Genomic DNA, 16,314 nt, shown 5'->3' with positions numbered 1-16,314 from the left:
GCCTGTTATGTCAATCAAATTACTTGGAAAAAAAAAATTTCACAACTTGACCTCCTGTTAGATAGCAGTGCGCTGCTTTGGGCAAAGAATGACGACAACGAAGAGTGCATGTGTGCGACAGCCCAGAGCAGAGTCTTCTGTGCCAAACAGATTCCACTTGAGCTCTGTTTATCTACAAGAAAGGGTTGTGCCCCAATAGACCCTTTAGAAAATTCAGTCTGGCAACTTGGCAGGCATCATCATCAGCCACTTGTGTCGGCGCCGTGCGCCATATTTTGGGCACCTTTGGCTAGCAGAAGCGCAGCTGTAGTGCACTTCACAGCCTTTGCATCAGTTTCCACCTTGTGGCATGTCTACAATACTTTCGTTGGGTTTGCGAAAGCGATGGCGGAAAATTTGCAGTGGTCGAGGGACCTGACTGTCATGCCGGGCGGATTTTCGGAAAGGCTTTTGGACTCCTATTGTCCAGCCGCATCTCCCAGCGAAGCTACAAGCTGGTATGGGAGACTTACTGCGATCCGTCGACAGCTAGTGCGCATTGCCGTGCAGGTCGAATCTGCTGTCGATAAAGGAGGACTAACAACAACGGACTCGAGTACGAGCAGGCGCACTGCAGGGAGAAATGAGTGTCGATCCGGATGCGGGCGCTCGATCAGCAGTGCCGGTGCGCTAGCCGTCGGTGCAAAATCACTCGCGTTGTAGCTGTTCACATGCATAGCTTGCACACTCCAGATCAAGGTGACAAATTACCGGAGCGCTTGCTAAGCCGCAGGCACTGACCCAATGACAACACACTGCTGCTGCACTCTGCCTATGTCGCCGTCGTTTGTTGCAGGCTCGCAACGGAGAGAACGACTGCGCTCCTCGCCGCGCCGCATCTTCGCGCACTTTTTCACGCTCACGAAACGAATGGTTGAGCCGCGGATGCTAGCAAATCTAAAACAAGCGCGCTTGAGCAACGTTTTGATTTTAATGACACGCTGTAACAGTCGACAGCATTGGAAACAATTAACGCATGTCCTCGAGTGCACCGAAGGTGGCACCTTTATATTTGTGCTTACAGGTAGAATGAACTTTTATATCATTTATTTTAATGCGAAAACGAACAGGTCACGGACGAGAAGTAAGAAGCGTGCAGCTACTTCATGCGCTCCGTGCTCTGGATATACACCTTGCTTCCGTGCACGTCTGTTACACCACCGTGATTCACACTTGCTAGTAGCAGAGGTCGCGCGACTGTTTTGGTCGAAAAGCGACTGTCGCGGACCAGTCGCTCCCTGCTCGATTTTCCAGCCTTGCGACTGCGAGTCGCAAACCGTTGAACCAATAAGCGAGCGAGTCGAACTTTCAACGACGACACCGTTCGCGGGTGCGTCGGGCGACGAACTGCGCTGCTGCCCTAGTCGTCGCTAAGCCTAGCCGGTTTCGTACATCGATGCCGCAGCTGAGGGCGCGTCGGATCCTGGCCAGCGCTAGTAATTAATAAGATGCTGCTTACTTCACCACTTTATTGTGAACCTCGTCTCATAATAATAATAAGACATGCTCGATTTCCGCGGCGCCTTCAGCAGCGGGGCGCCTTCAGTCGCTAGCAGACAACAGTCGAGCCACATGGAGCAGCAGCAGCAAAGCGGCTACGGGAAGGAATTTGCTTGTGTCGCACTTATCACTTCTACCAGCAACTCGGTATTGACCAGCAATCTTCAAAAATGAATCATTCTTTACATGCCTCTACCCACGGGCTTGGTGTGAACGCGAACAAGCAATACTGGCGCAGTTTTCTGACGCCGGTGGCCGGCGGACGCCGGCCCTGCAGAGAAGCGCGCCTCTGTCATCATGACGCTTGTACGACCGCGGTGCACATCAAAACCGTCACGACATCCTCCTCTTCGCTAAGGTCGTAGTAGTACATTGCCATTAACAGTTTACAGGACCAAGCGCGAGTGCAGAAGGCGCGGCCAAAGCAGACTATAAACTCTCGAAAGCGCGCGAACACGTCAATATTCCCCAGAGTTTTCGCTTCAAACGAGAATCTAACAAGAAGGCGACCTGCTGGTCGCGCTTGCAAGTGTGAACAACGGTGTCGTCGATCTGTTGCCTGGTCGCATGCCCTTCGCGACTCGCAAGTGTGAATGGGCCCGTGCTGGCTGCAGAAAGGCACGCAGCAGCATGCCGGCATAGCGACTACAGCTTGGAGCAGAGAGCCAATGTCATGGAAGGTGGCTAGGACACAGAAACAAGAAAATTGCGCTTGTTGTGGCTTCGCCGGGCGCCGTACTTTTCAATCCGGCCCGAGCGCAGTCCGGCAGGCATAAGCCCAAGAAATGGCGGAGGCACCGCGGTTCGCACGCCACAAACCAGATGGCGCTGAATTTTCTAAAGGGTCTATTGTTGGCTAGACCCCATCCTAGCAAGCATACACAGCTGAATGTAGTTTCATTTACATGATAGTTTCGCTTAACCAAGTTTTGTTTCAATTATGCTGAGTCCACTATGCATGAGAGCAAAGCTGAAGTTTAGGGGTTGGACTTTGCTATCTTTACTTCACGATACAAATTCCATTTTTTTTTCAGCGAATGTTATTTTCAACGAATGAATTACTGACCCTTTTCGATGATTTAATGTGGCAATTCTAAGTGATAAAAGTCACCTAGAATCTATCTCGCAATTTCTGCCAGCATGAACAGTCCGTTTGCCAGTATTTAACATAATTTACTAGTAATTTTGCACTTAGAAGTGTGCTTGTAGGAGAAATAGCTTTTGTAAATAAAAAAACGCATGTTTAATGAGAAAGCCAGCAGTGAAGAACACGAGTGGAATTTACTTTAAAAACTAGGTTGACAAGTTTTCTTTAGTTGTCGTGCTTGGTTGAGCGAGAGGGCAGAGCATCATGTGGTCTGCATGCTGATGGCAGCTATGAAACTGCAGCTAAATGCACGCTTTCGTGTTCTACATGCAATTGACAAACCTACCTAACCGACTAACTGCTCTGAATGATAGTGAACACACAGGGCTTAGCTATGCGAGAAGGTGGTGCTTCCCGGTCTGCACAGCAGTATAAGCAACTGACAAAACGTCTCCAATCGTACAACTTCCCGGCTTCACCAACGACGCTCATCTCGCTCCTGGCTTCCCTACATAGTTAATTTTCAACCTTGACTGAGTGTAAATCGTACTCAACAGCCAGCAAGCTATGCCTTGCACGACAAAAATACCAACCTTTTTAGGTTAAAACTGATTGGTTTAGTTGGTTGGTTTATGGGGTTTAACGTCCCAAAGCGGCTGAGGCTATGAGAGACGCCGTAGTGAAGGGCTCCGGAAATTTCGACCACCTGGGGTTCTTTAACGTGCACTGACATCGTACAGTACACAGGCCTCTAGAATTTCTCCTCCAAAGAAATTCCAGCCGCCGCGGCCGGGATCAAACCCGCGTCTTTCGGGTCAGCAGCCGAGCACCATAACCGCTGAGCCACCGCGGCGGCAGGTTAAAACTGAATTTCAAAACTATACATCTGGCGTACTTTTATCGGTCTTTTTCAGTTGAAACCAACAAGTCCAGCCCCTACTTATGTTGCACAAACAAGGCACCCAAGAAGTATTACACAAGTATTATAAGCACTCTTGTACACAAAATGCTGCACCAGGATTGCCCACAACACTCATTCTGCCAGCAGCTCATAAACAAGGTTTGAGAAGTAACAAGCAACCTGGAATTCACTCCGCACAACGCGCTTGTCCTTCGTCTTCCATTTACCTATGCTCGCACAAGCCAGAATGAAAGAACTTGCCTTGAACAAAGCATGAAGCTCATCACACATTTCTTGTACGAAGTTCATGTCCGAGAGCTGTGGCAGAACAAGGTCACGTGTTTCTGTTGAGAAAGGCACCTTGGCCATTGGCAGCCATGCCCAGTGGTAAGGATCTGCAGCAGAGGAGTTCATAAACCATATTGCAGCCTCAAAAGGCTCATGCCGGTACACAAAGGCATCTTATACGTGAACAGCAGCTAGCTCCACTTACAAGGAAGCACCCAGCATAGAATACAGCTCACCTCTTCAATCGTGCCGTCAAGCCAAACCAGCCACTAATTAACAAAAGGAATTGTTTCCTTTACATGCTTACTTCATACCTTATTTAGCACTTTGCATACACTTCAACTGAAAAACACAAAAAGACATGACAAATCAAGGAAGGTACATCCAGCTTCTGCACTTCATTGTGAATTTTTTTATGCTACTTGATATGCTTGCACAACTATATATGTTTAGTTAAGGCCTTGTGTCTGCCTTACGCCAGACAGCATGTTTTGTGCAGTTCGACAGGTGGCAGCAGCAAATGTCACTGAGCTGGCCCATATTACAGGCTGTCAAGCACAAGAATCTCATTACTCAGAGAAAGCTCGCGACGGAGGGAAGAGTTGATGATGAGCTTGGCTTCGGGCATCCTCTGTGGGCGGTGCCTGGAAACCCCTGTGCGCGTGTGTGGCCTCCACGATCAAGCGCCCGTTGCACGCAGCCGGTGCCGATGCGGAGGTCATGGCACGTGCATATCGAAGGCTATTCCCACGTGTGTCAAGGAAAGTTTCGGCGCGGCCCTTACACGGAACTTTTATTTTTTTAATATTTCCTTCCGGAAAACAGGATGCAGCCCGTACACAGGTGCGTTTATGCGGTATCTTAAGTTTTGCGAGTCGAAAAATTTCCGGAAATTTTACACTGCGTAATTGGCGCCCCCCGAACTTTGAGCCGGAAAAAAAGTGCGTCTATTATGAGAGTAAATACGGTACGTACCAGCTTGCGTGTGTGTACGATTGCCATTCCATAGCTTTCATTCAGGTTTCCACAGTTTATGCTTTCAAGATTAAAAATAGGTGCGAGTTGTGCAGGTGCATCATATGAGGCACTTGCAAGGATTGCTTTTGGGGGCACTGCAAGCATGACACTGCAGCCATGATAAACGAAGGCAATGAGCGATCGCACCCTAAACATACCAGATGTATGAGGATGACACAGTGGCTATTTGTAGTAGACTAATCAGCCCAAGAACAGGCTCTCCATCTGTTGTTCCATTCAGTGTCAAAAAAAAAAGTGATTCTGTACACACTAGAAAAACAAGCTGCTGTGTACCATCTGCTATGCTATGTGAAATCTGCAGCTGGAACAACTTTAGATCTGAAATCTGTGACTGCTTTGACATGCTTGTCCTTGCTCCTTTAGTGCAGCCGCTACAGAAAAAAATCATCGCATAGAATATTGCTAAAAAAAATCTTGATGACATATATATTAAAAAAGCTAAGTATCACCGTGAATTTGAGACAGAAATGGTAATAGCGCTGCAATAAGACGTACACAAGAAAGACTGACACAGGACATGCTTTCTTGTGTACGTCTTATTGCAGCGCTATTACCATTTCTGTCTCCAATAATGCACCATCTAGCCCAAATTGACGTTCTTCTAAAATATCACCGCGAAGCACAGCCTACAGTGGCATAATTAAATACAGCGAAATTGCTTGGGCAGGATGTAGAAAGAATAAAGCTACATAAACACTATACTGAAACAAAGTTGCACAAGTTTTTGAGATGTGTACAAAACCAAATACAGATTAACCCCATATGAGAGGTATAGATGTATACTAACATACAATCGCGTATAAGAGACATTTTTCGCACGGCTGGTTGGCTGCCCTAACTGTCGTATTAAGTGGCCCTCTTGTAACAGTTGAATATAAGAGACATTAGTTAATAAAGGACAAGTTACTGTTTAATATGAACTTGCCTAAACTTCGAGGTAGCGGCAAGGAAGCAGCGATGGCGCTGCTTGCAAATTGTGGCCGTGTATGTGCTCGAGGGAGATGGCAAGGCATCAGGCAGCACGTTTTACAACAGCCGCAATTAATGCACAGTGGTCGGACTATGTCATGGGTGAGGGGGCACTGTGAGTGCTGCGTACAGACCTACCATCGGGAGTACGGTTCTGCTCACACTACTTCTTTGACCAGGAAGCTTGAAAAGGGCCACCAGCCAGCAAGTCACGAAACAACCAACAAGCAAACCTCCGCCAGCCAGTATGTTCACCGCCTCTCGCATTCGGCACTGCGCTGACAGTAGCTTGGTGAATTTACAGCAGAGACCTCTGAGAGCTCGCAGCAGGATGCGAGGCAAATCCATTTCCCATAAGGATTATCACCCCCCCTCCTTCATTCTCACAAATGTGATCGCATGCCCAAAGTAGGCGCGCTCTTTTGTGTCTGCCATGTTTCGTGTTTAAGTGCCTGGTTTGGGAAACAGCTTGCTCTGCAGAATAACTGAAAATTTCGGTACCTCGTTTATCTTTGAATACCCCTACATCCCTACACCCCTACAAATGGTGGAGCTGCTGAGTTCGTCCCCTACCAACCTGGAACTCCGGAGCCGTACGCTGCCGCCTGTGTCAACCATGCCAGATGAGACTGCCCCAACACCGGCGGCCAGTTCAACCACAGTCATTTGTTCTGGCGCCATCCGGCAGCGTGACCCTGCCCTCTTCAGTGGGACTGCCGACCAAGATGTTGATGACTGGTTGCCATCGTATGAGCGAGTGAGCAGCTATAACAAGTGGGATGACACTATCAAGCTGAGTAACGTCATCTTTTATCTCACGAACGTGGCGAACCTCTGGTTTCGAAACCATGAGGCGGACCTACCCACTTGGCCCGCCCGTTTGACCGCGTTGGCATAGACCTCTACGGCCCCCTCCCTCCCACTCCCGCTGGTCACCGCTGGATTATCGTGGCCGTGGATCATCTCACACGTTATGCTGAAACGTCTCCATTACCATCTGGCTCCGCCCGCGACGTGGCTTCCTTTCTTCTAAAGAACCTGATTCTTCGCCATGGTGCTCCTCAAGAACTGCTCAGCGACCGTGGACGCGTATTCCTGTCTGACGCTCTTGAGGCCCTCCTCAAGGAATGCCGCATTATACATCGAACCGCTTCGTCTTACCACCCTCAGACCAACGGCCTGACCGAGCGTTTCAACCGAACCCTCAGTGACATGCTGTCCATGTACGTCGACGCCAACCACTCCAACTGGGACCAAGTTCTTCCCTTCGTCACCTACGCATATAACACTGCGACACAAACCACCACTGGATTCTCTCCCTTCTTTCTTTTGTACGGCCGCGAGCCCCCCTGCACGATGGATACTCTTCTTCGCTACCGACCCGAAATTTCCGAGTCCACGCCACTGTCCGACGCTGCCAGGTACGCCGAAGAATGCCGCCAGCTTGCTCGCTCGTTTACCACACAGACCCGGTGGCAGCAAAAACATGACCGCGACACTTCCGCGGCCTCTACCTCCTACCCTGCCGACTCCCTTGTGTGGCTCTGGGTGCCTCCCACAACTCCCGGCCTTTCGCGGAAACTGCTGCATCGGTATCATGGTCCCTACCGGGTTCTCAAGCAAACATCTCCGGTCAATTATATTGTTGAGCCTGTTGCACCCGCTGCGGACTTGCGTCGCCGTGGCCGCGAAACCGTCCACGTCGACCGACTGAAGCCGTACTACGACCCCTCTGTTCTTCCTTCCCCTTAAAGGTGCACTGAAGAGGAATCTGAACTCGTATTTTTGCCGCGGGAACTCAATCTACACGTTCCGAGCATTCTTAGAAACGTCGATTTATTGCCCTGTGTGGCCGATTTCTCTAATTAAATCGAATTAACGTCCGGCTCCCGCCTTTTTTTTTTAATTCTGCCTCGTACGGTGGGCGGAGTCGACCGACGCGGGGAGTGCCTTTCAGCCAGCTCCGTGGAGGCTTTACTTTCGCTTCATTTTGTTTTTTAGGTTTCCGTGAATAAATAGTTTCATTTGCAGATAATATAGCCGCAAAATAAGCCCGCAGAAATAAAAATACGCGCGGACTAATTGCTTCTACGGACTACTACGTATTACTCCGCCGATGGCAGAGCGGCCAGCCGCCACGGGACTGGGTGAAAGGCACTCCACGCGTCGGTCGACTCCGCCCACCGTACGAGGCAGAATTCAAAAAATAAAGGCGGGAGCCGGACGTTAATTCGATTTAATTAGGGAAATCGGCCACACCGGGCAATAAGTCGCAGTTTCTAAGAATGCTCGGAACGTGTAGATTGAGTTCCCGCGGCAAAAAGACGAGTTCAGATTCCTCTTCAGTGCACCTTTAAGACGCCAGGATGGCTCCTTTTCACCCGGGGGAAACTGTAGTGTGCCAACTGTGACAGGTTCCGCTACCGCCATGCGTCGACACTGCGCTGCGCCTGACAACGACGAAGTTATGCGCCGACACTACCCTGCGCCTGACGACGACGAAGTTGCCCCGCTCTCTTGGTGCTGGCTACGCCCGTCTACGCTGCCAGATCCTGCACGGCGGTTCGGTCACTTGAGGACGCCTAATAAACGCACCCCTACACTTGATTCATTGAAATATTTCACTGTTCGTGCAGCTTGAACCTACCAAGGACTAAACATACTTTTCTATACAGCAAATCAGAGCAAGAAAACTTGCCACGACATGTTCAGCTGCAGTGCAGTAAATAGCATGAACTGTCTTCAGGAACACCATTTGTCAAGTAAACAAAACTGAATGGTTACTTTTACAGCTAATAAACCAAGTGCAACATGCTTGAAGCCTTCTCTTGTGAAAGTCGTAAGTCACTGGAACACCAAAACAGCGGGTGGATTGGCAAATATGAGAAAGTGTAACCTTGCTGATAAGAGACCCATATAAGAAACAAAAACGGATCTCTGGTATGTGTCTGTTATTAAGAGGGTTGACCAGTGGCAGTGTCCATAGGAAATACATAGGAACTTTCAGAAGCTCTACAGTGTCTAAACATGGCTCAATTTTCATGAGGTTTGTGGCGGCGTTTTCTTCTTTAGTGAATAGAGGAAATGTTGCAGACAGATTTTATTGTTTGTGTTTCATTTTTTTACCAATCAGACGCAAAGTTCCAGAAAAAAGCCAAATATCAAAATTTCGTCCGCAACATTTCCTCCCTTTTTCATTCTTGATTGTTAAGCCACAATTTTTATGCATATCGAAACTAGTGTTTGCGTTTTACAGGCTCTGAAATTTGTGCATGTATTTTCTGCGGGGATTTGAATTTCGCGCTAAAATTTTACTAGTGCGACATGACTCCACCTGGCGACAAATTATTTTGTCGCTACTACACTCTACCATTAACTTCTTGCTTGTCTGTGTTCATGCGCACACTTTTTTCTTAGAACCTGGACGAACTTGATTTTTTTCTTTCCTGTTTTCTTTCCGCTCTTCTTTTTTTCTCGAGCTTGTGGTGCAAAAAGGAAACGGGATGCAAGGAGACACCCAAAAGAACCCCCCCCCCCCCCGCAGCACACACAGTAAGGCATTGTTTGCACCAACACACGTGAGTCGAGTTATCGGGTCAAAAACAGGTTACTGGGTTCATGTAAACGCGCCGAGTCGAGTCAGGAGTCAAGGGGTCAAGACCAGTAAACTCCGCCACAAGGGGTAGGTTGTCTCAACTCCACCCTGCCCCGATGTGCTTGTAAACGCTGCCAGGCCGAAAAAACGGAGGGGAGAGAATAAATGCAAACTTGTTTTTCACTTGCGCTGTCGCACCTCCGAAGGAGCGGTGGTGTGCCTCAATCTTGGATGCTACCACTGCTCGCTCGCAATGCGGTGCTCGACGCTTGGTGTCGCTGCTGATGAAACGGTCTCGACTAGCTAAAATCGAGTTCATGTAAATACGCGTTGGTCGAGTTGGGTTGACTTCGCTCAGCCCGACCCCCGACTCAACCTGGTGTTATTCGTTCATGTAAACAAAGCTAAGCAAGAACTCGCTTATAAAGTTTGCGTTCAGTCACCATGCATAGCTACAGGACGCTCTCGGTGCTTTTGGAAACCACACTTCTCGTCCTTTCAAGTTTCATCCAACTTTGATTTGCTTGGTGCCTTGTTGGTGCTGAGAAGCGGAAGATGGGTGTTCGGCGCTGGGAAGGCTCGTACGAGACTAGGCAAAGTAAGCTACAGGCTGTCACTACAACCGAGGACATGCTTCTGTAGCTATGTAAGGAAGGCTACGCGGGAATGGGAAGAAAACCAGTCATAAGGCCTTGTGCTAGGAGCACCTTTCTTTCTTTTTATTTAGAGACTGACTACATAGGTGTTCAACACAATGGAACCTTTTCCGGCTCGGCTAATGTCCTGCGGATGCACCAAGCCTCTCTTCCCCCATTTTAACTGACCACACCTGTATGCTCAGGCGAAACCAGTAACCCCACCCTACCATTGTAAAAGAATTTTCGCAGAAAAGACTGAAGGAAGCTTAGGAAACCCAAACCGGAAATGCTAAATTGGTGGATTACTGGGAAATGGTCCATTGTATGACCCCCACATCCTTCTGTGCTCAATGGCTTGAGAGGGGTTAACTTTTTTGTGCTTCGGTCCCCAGAACCTTGGCCGCATACCTACAGAAAGTTCTGGGCTCTACTTTTTGTACGCGGAAGAACGAATACTTTCGTGTCGCGGTGTAGTTTACACACCTGGAGGGGGAATAGAACTTCCCTCCTTTTTGGGGTACTCGAGTGCTGCCATCTATCGACAGAAAAAGTTCAAATCTGAGTTGCCTTGTAGCTGGTGAGCCCTCTTAAGGGATTCAACTGTACTAACACTGGAGTAACTGAAACACAAACACTGTGCTAGTGAAGTATCATGCATTTTATCTGCTGTAAAGTGAGCAACTCCTACCTGGTGAATTGTTGTTAAGAGTACAGTTTACTTATGCCTCTCACGAGGAAATGACTGATCAGCACACTAGCAGGTAAGTGAAATGAATGACACAAATTATTAACGCACTTTCTATCCCCTCGTACAGACCATCGCCACAAGGTACGCATTCCATACTGCCAGACCAATGCATATTTTAACTCATTTATTCCAAAGACGGCCATCGACTGGACCACATGCCCACCTTGGTTGCTGATATCTCAGACATGTACAGCCACTGAACACTATGTATTTGACTAATCTGCCTTGTTACATCATCTGATCTTGAATTTTGTATCAGCTTACGCTTTTTCGTTGCAGTATTTTCTTTTTGCTGTATTATGACATTTTTTTAATACTCCTTGCTGCAATGCATGGCCATGCTAAAGGTGGATTCACGCAACGGAGTGACGTCCCACATCCACTCTGTGAGAAGCTATGACCTCCTCATCGCCCCCCCCTCCACTTTGCATTTCACCCTGGCGCTCACCAGCAATCGCATTGTGGAGCAGAAGTGGGACATCACACGACACCTGGTCCGCAGGGCCATTAATGAATGGTCTGTCGTGCGAATCCATCTTGAGCAGTATGTTTGTGGAAGAACAAGATTTGGGCATTGCTCAAGAACTCCAATAACCCCACCACGTCAAAAGAGGAAAAAACTGAATATTCAAAGCAGCTCGTGTGACAGCAGTGCCTTACATGCCCTCCAGGAGTCTGGGTGCTTGAAAGGGAAGGCAAGCCCGTTGTCGATGGCAGCTATCTTGACCTCCGGTGTGCGCGGACTCCAGCTCTGCAAGAAACAGGGCCAGCCCTGAGGGAACACGCCACCATCAATGCGGCCAAATGAAGTTCCCAGCAGCGCATACCTCAGCTCCTTCAGTGCCTGCTTCCTGGATCCGCGAGCAGCACAAACATTTTTATCTTTGCTTTCTATTCGATAGCTCAGCACTGCTCAGCATTGGCTGTGAGGCAAGCTGCCACCTACCTGAGGCTCCTTGTCTGGCCGGGTGCACTTGATGAGCCAGTTGTCATTTCCACGATCTGTGGAGCAAAAAGCACAAAGCGCTCACCTCAAAAACAGGCACCAACTAAGGCTCAGGGGCAGTCTACACCACCAAAGGGGCCCTGCTACATGAACACAGCCACTACAATGCTGTCTATATATACTTGTGTAAGAGCCTCATCATTTTTGTCGCACTTTTGACAGGGTGCAGCCCTCGCATGGGACCGGCATTTTTCCACTGAATTTTTATGACTGCAGTGCAGCCCCAATTACGCGTCCCCCTTTAATACTGCAACACGCATTTCATGATGAATTAGCATAGCCCCAGCGCATCCTTCAATACATAATGCATCGAAAGTATGGAGTAAAACAGTCTGCTCACAAACATCATGTGGTTCTAAGCTACTGAGATCTTCCAAAGGTCCGGTGCTCAACTGAGAGTAATGATGGCTTGGCTGACAGTTCGGAGCGGCGCTACACGCATGCGACCCGAAGACACGTGTGACCCATGCGCTCCATTGTCAAAGGCCTGGCAGAAATCAATTACAACAGAACCCCTCTACAGCAAAGTAACTCGGACCAGCAAAAATCTGAAACATCTTTACCACATCAGGGTCTTTACTATGTCAGTTGCAGGTGATAGCATGGCTCTGAGGATGCTCTCTGGCTTACTAAACACAGTGTTAGCTTATAAAACAAACACTCGCGAATGCCTTCCACCTTGCTCTTAGCGTCCCTTTCTGTGATAATCACATTTCATGTTATCACACTTCAATTTTGTTTATGTCTTGAGGAAGTACCGCATTTGCATAAATACAATGCATCTGCAATATAATGAGTCATTTCATGTGAAAAAAAAAAGTTTTATATGAACACTGTGTCATTTTCCGCAGCCTCAGCGTCCTTTAAGGGGCAATAATTAAGCGCGCGACACAGTCGAGGCGCAGGGGTACCACTCAGGCAGTGCCGCTGCACCTGCTTCTTGACGCTGCTCCCCCGTGGTTAAGCGCTGCCATGCAGCGAATGTTTGCCCCTCTTTCTTCCCTTCCCTACACTTCACGCCTTCTGCGTTCATAGCCGGCTTTATTTTCTTTTCGCGCGCACTGTGCGCTTTGTCTCACGGCACCAAGAATTTTCAGAAGCAGGCTTCTCCACACAGCTTCTGAGCTTGGTGGTGAAGATATCTCAAAGAGCACCATTTTATCATTGTCATTTCGCAGGAGGTACGTTGAAATAGCTCTTTACTATAACTGAAAAAAAAAAAAAAGTTCAGTCTTCTATGGGAGGTGCAATAGGACCACCGTTTATATCCGAGTTCACTACCGACTGTTGCGTAAATCAGAGAAAATCGAAAATTCTCTCGGCCTAACCGCACGTTTGTTTGGGCTCAAATTTCGCCCAGAGGTTGAATTTGGTGGTCAGTTTTGTTTTATACTTCATTTAGGTGGGGTACTTGCCTGATTCGGTCAGAATTATTTGGAAATCCCCATCGTCTGCAGCGACGACGAACCAAAACCGAAAGACTTCACAGAACTGTTACCTGTGGCGCCATCTCGCACCCACCAGAGAAACGAAACCTCGATTTTTCGCTGCTTCGCAGCAGAGACCACCAAGCATTTAGCACAGCTGGGTTTCTCCGGTGAGTGCAAGATGGCGCCACGGGTACCACTGCTGCGAAGCCTTTCAGTTTTGGTTCGTCGTCTCGCTGCAGACAATTGGAATTTTCAAATAATTCTGACCGAATCAGGCAAGTACCCCACCTGAATGAAGTATAAAACAAAACTGACTACCATATGCAACCTCTGGGCGAAATTTGAGCCCGAACAAGCGTGCGGTTAGGCCGAGAGAATTTTTTTTCGATTTTCTCTGATTTATGCAACACGCAATATCGGGATCCTACTGTATATGTGAAGTTATTGTGTGATGGTAAGCTGGTTTCATGAGAAAATGACTAGGGTGAAAGCACCTTCACTGCGGCTTCAATGCGAAGCATGCTAGGCCTAGCGTGCTAGGATGTCTTTCATTCCGCTGTCACCCACGCCTGGCAGGCAGTGCGTCACGGCAAGGAAATGCACTGCTATAGTGTGGGTGCACGCATTCTAGCTTTTGCGCAGCATAACATTTAGTCTTTTCTTGTGCGAACGCTGAGTGCACATGATGAATTAACAGCACCGAGGCATTTCAGGCGAAGTACAGTGCGCAGGACACGCGTCCGTGGTAGTACGGAGTCTCTTAGGCAGTTACGGACTAATCGCTCCCAGCGGAACGTACCATGTGGTCAAAATTATGCACACAAATTAATTCCTTTGACTGACTTTTTTTTTTATATAATGGTTGCCAAGTTGAGCCTGCAATCATTACACAAGTATACCAGGTGTCCCAGCTAAATGTAACCAAGCTTTTAAAAAACACGGGGTTGTCCTAGCCATCTGAAACCAAATGAGGGTTGTTTAGAGTCGCGTGGCCTAGTCTGCAGTACTTTTTTCGTTCATCAAGGTTGACTAATTAGTCAAGCTTAATTAACTAACTTTTTAATTATTGACTTGAGGAACAAAGTGTCAATGGAAAAGTTGTAGATCGCTTTGAGAAACAGCTTACTGAGACATTTGCAGCAAAGTAATATTTACATAAAGTAGTTTCTTTACCGGTCTTTAACCATAACCCACACAATAAGAAAAAGCTTCCACATGACAACTGTGCCACTTCAACGTCCCAAGACGCGCCTTAGAGAATAAAATCCGTTTTTTCTGAAGTCCTCTTCCCGATGAGACTTTGGGTGCACACTGGGTCAGAGAAGTGAGCGAGCAGCTGGTCACGTGACAACTTCCTTTTAAGGCCAATAAATGAAGCTACGTAAATCGTAACTTGCCGGAAACAGCACTTCTAGCGGTATTTCGAGGTGATCTAAAACTTTTGCATTGACACTTTCTTCCTGAAGTCAATAATTAAAAAGTTAGCTAATTAAACTTAACTAATTAATTAACTTTGAAGAGCGAAAAAAATACTCAAGACTAGGCCACGCGACTATGAACAACCCTGAGTTGGTTTCACTGGACTAGGACACTTCACCTTTTTTAAAAGTTTGGTTACATTTAGCTGGGACACCCGGTATATGGCACTTCATCTCTAGATGCAACAAAAAATGCAGAATCACATTCAGAAGTTGGCTTGCTCTTTCCTTTGAATATTTAAAACTAGCATCCTCTTTAGGCACCACATTCGTGTATGTAGGTTTAGAAATAACCATATGTCAGATACATTCAGGCACCCACGCATGACACGCAGCAAATACAGCAAAACAAAATTAAAATACCCCTTTAGGAGATTTTGTCTGTTACATGAGAGATGTCTCACAAGCAGATTCTGTGTTTTCATCATTTGCTGATGCTCCCTTACTTTAATACTGTTAACCATGACTAAGGATTTCACAAAAGAAGGCTATAACCTACTGCATAAGTTTACCACCAAAAGCAGCCATTTATTTTTGACTGCATGACACATGGTGTTCCTGAAAACAGTTCACGCTCTCCACGGCACATGTTGGCAAGCTTTCATACATTTACAGTACAACCTCGTTGATACATTCCTGGTTCAAAAGTCCCATAGGGTTACACAATTTTTCTCCCGGTTGATACGATTTCCTGGCTACTACTGATTTGGTTGGTTTATGGGGGTTTAACGTCCCAAAACGGCGACTGAGGCTGTGAGAGACGCCGTAGTGGAGGGCTCTGGAAATTTCGACCACCTGGGGTTCTTTAACGTGCAGTGACAGCACACGGGCCTCTAGAATTTCGCCTCCATCGAAATTCGGCCGCCGCAGCTGGGTTTCAAATTTCGCCAAATTCTGGTCATATATTACATTTAGCAACCAATCACACATGCAAACATACAAGTGGGCCAAGCCTTAGGGAAGGGGTAACACGAGGAGCTGGAGTGCAGCAGCAGTCACCTGCTGTGGTGGCTCTTCTGCAGTGCCTAGGTGCAAAGGGGCGAAGTACAAAAAAAAACCGTGCTAACATACGAGCGAGTCATTCCTGCAGGGATGCGACATGGAGAGGATACAAGCAGCAGCTTCTTCACAGTGCCTAAGAGCAAAGTATCTGAGAACTGTAAAAATGTACTGCACCCAAAACATAAACACTCCTACATTCGGCCGCCTTAGGAGCTTTCCCACAGTGCATAGGAACAAAGGCAAACCATCCAAAAGAAGACTAGGAAGAGATTTTGGCTACTTTCACCACTGCTGTTGATGGACCGGATGTGCTGTGAAATCCTTTCTGCTTGCAAGACAATGAAAATGCTGACTGAATTCTGCGAAAACCAGAAGAGGAGCTGTTCAGACCTTGTGCAAGAAAAAAAAATGCTAATCAATATTTCTATAAGTGAAATGCCTTTGTCCTTCATTCAAGAATTCCATTTTTTCAAAATTAGGCGGTTTGGATAATATGTTTTCCTGGGCAATGCATTTTTCTCCTGAATTTTTCAAAAACACATCAACGAGATTCTACTTTATTTGCTGGAGAAAAGGGCTGTTAGTCCTCAGTAAC

General features: G+C 47.4%; 1 protein-coding gene across 3 annotated transcripts in view; it reads right to left on the bottom strand.

The window, feature by feature from the left end:
- Nucleotides 1-16,314, bottom strand: part of Pi4KIIalpha (phosphatidylinositol 4-kinase II alpha) — a 39,550-nt gene that overhangs the window by 9,790 nt on the left and 13,446 nt on the right. The window contains exons 5-8 of one of the 3 annotated variants that reach the window (XM_089578263.1): nt 11,750-11,805; nt 11,631-11,654; nt 11,464-11,575; nt 3,789-3,922 (exon numbers count right to left, since the gene is read on the bottom strand). In XM_089578263.1, the coding sequence (XP_089434389.1) occupies nt 3,789-3,922; nt 11,464-11,575; nt 11,631-11,654; nt 11,750-11,805 (326 nt within the window). The remainder of the gene's footprint in view (nt 1-3,788; nt 3,923-11,463; nt 11,576-11,630; nt 11,655-11,749; nt 11,806-16,314) is intronic. The other 2 variants (XM_089578264.1, XM_089578265.1) reach the window with 2 other exon arrangements.

The sequence above is a fragment of the Amblyomma mixtum genome, chromosome 3, assembly GCF_055824585.1.
Source record: "Amblyomma mixtum isolate Tamu chromosome 3, ASM5582458v1, whole genome shotgun sequence".
NCBI classification, from domain to species: Eukaryota; Metazoa; Arthropoda; class Arachnida; order Ixodida; family Ixodidae; genus Amblyomma; species Amblyomma mixtum.
The sequence above is the reverse complement of the archived record's forward strand: the minus strand, read 5'-3'. Positions and strand labels throughout refer to the sequence as shown.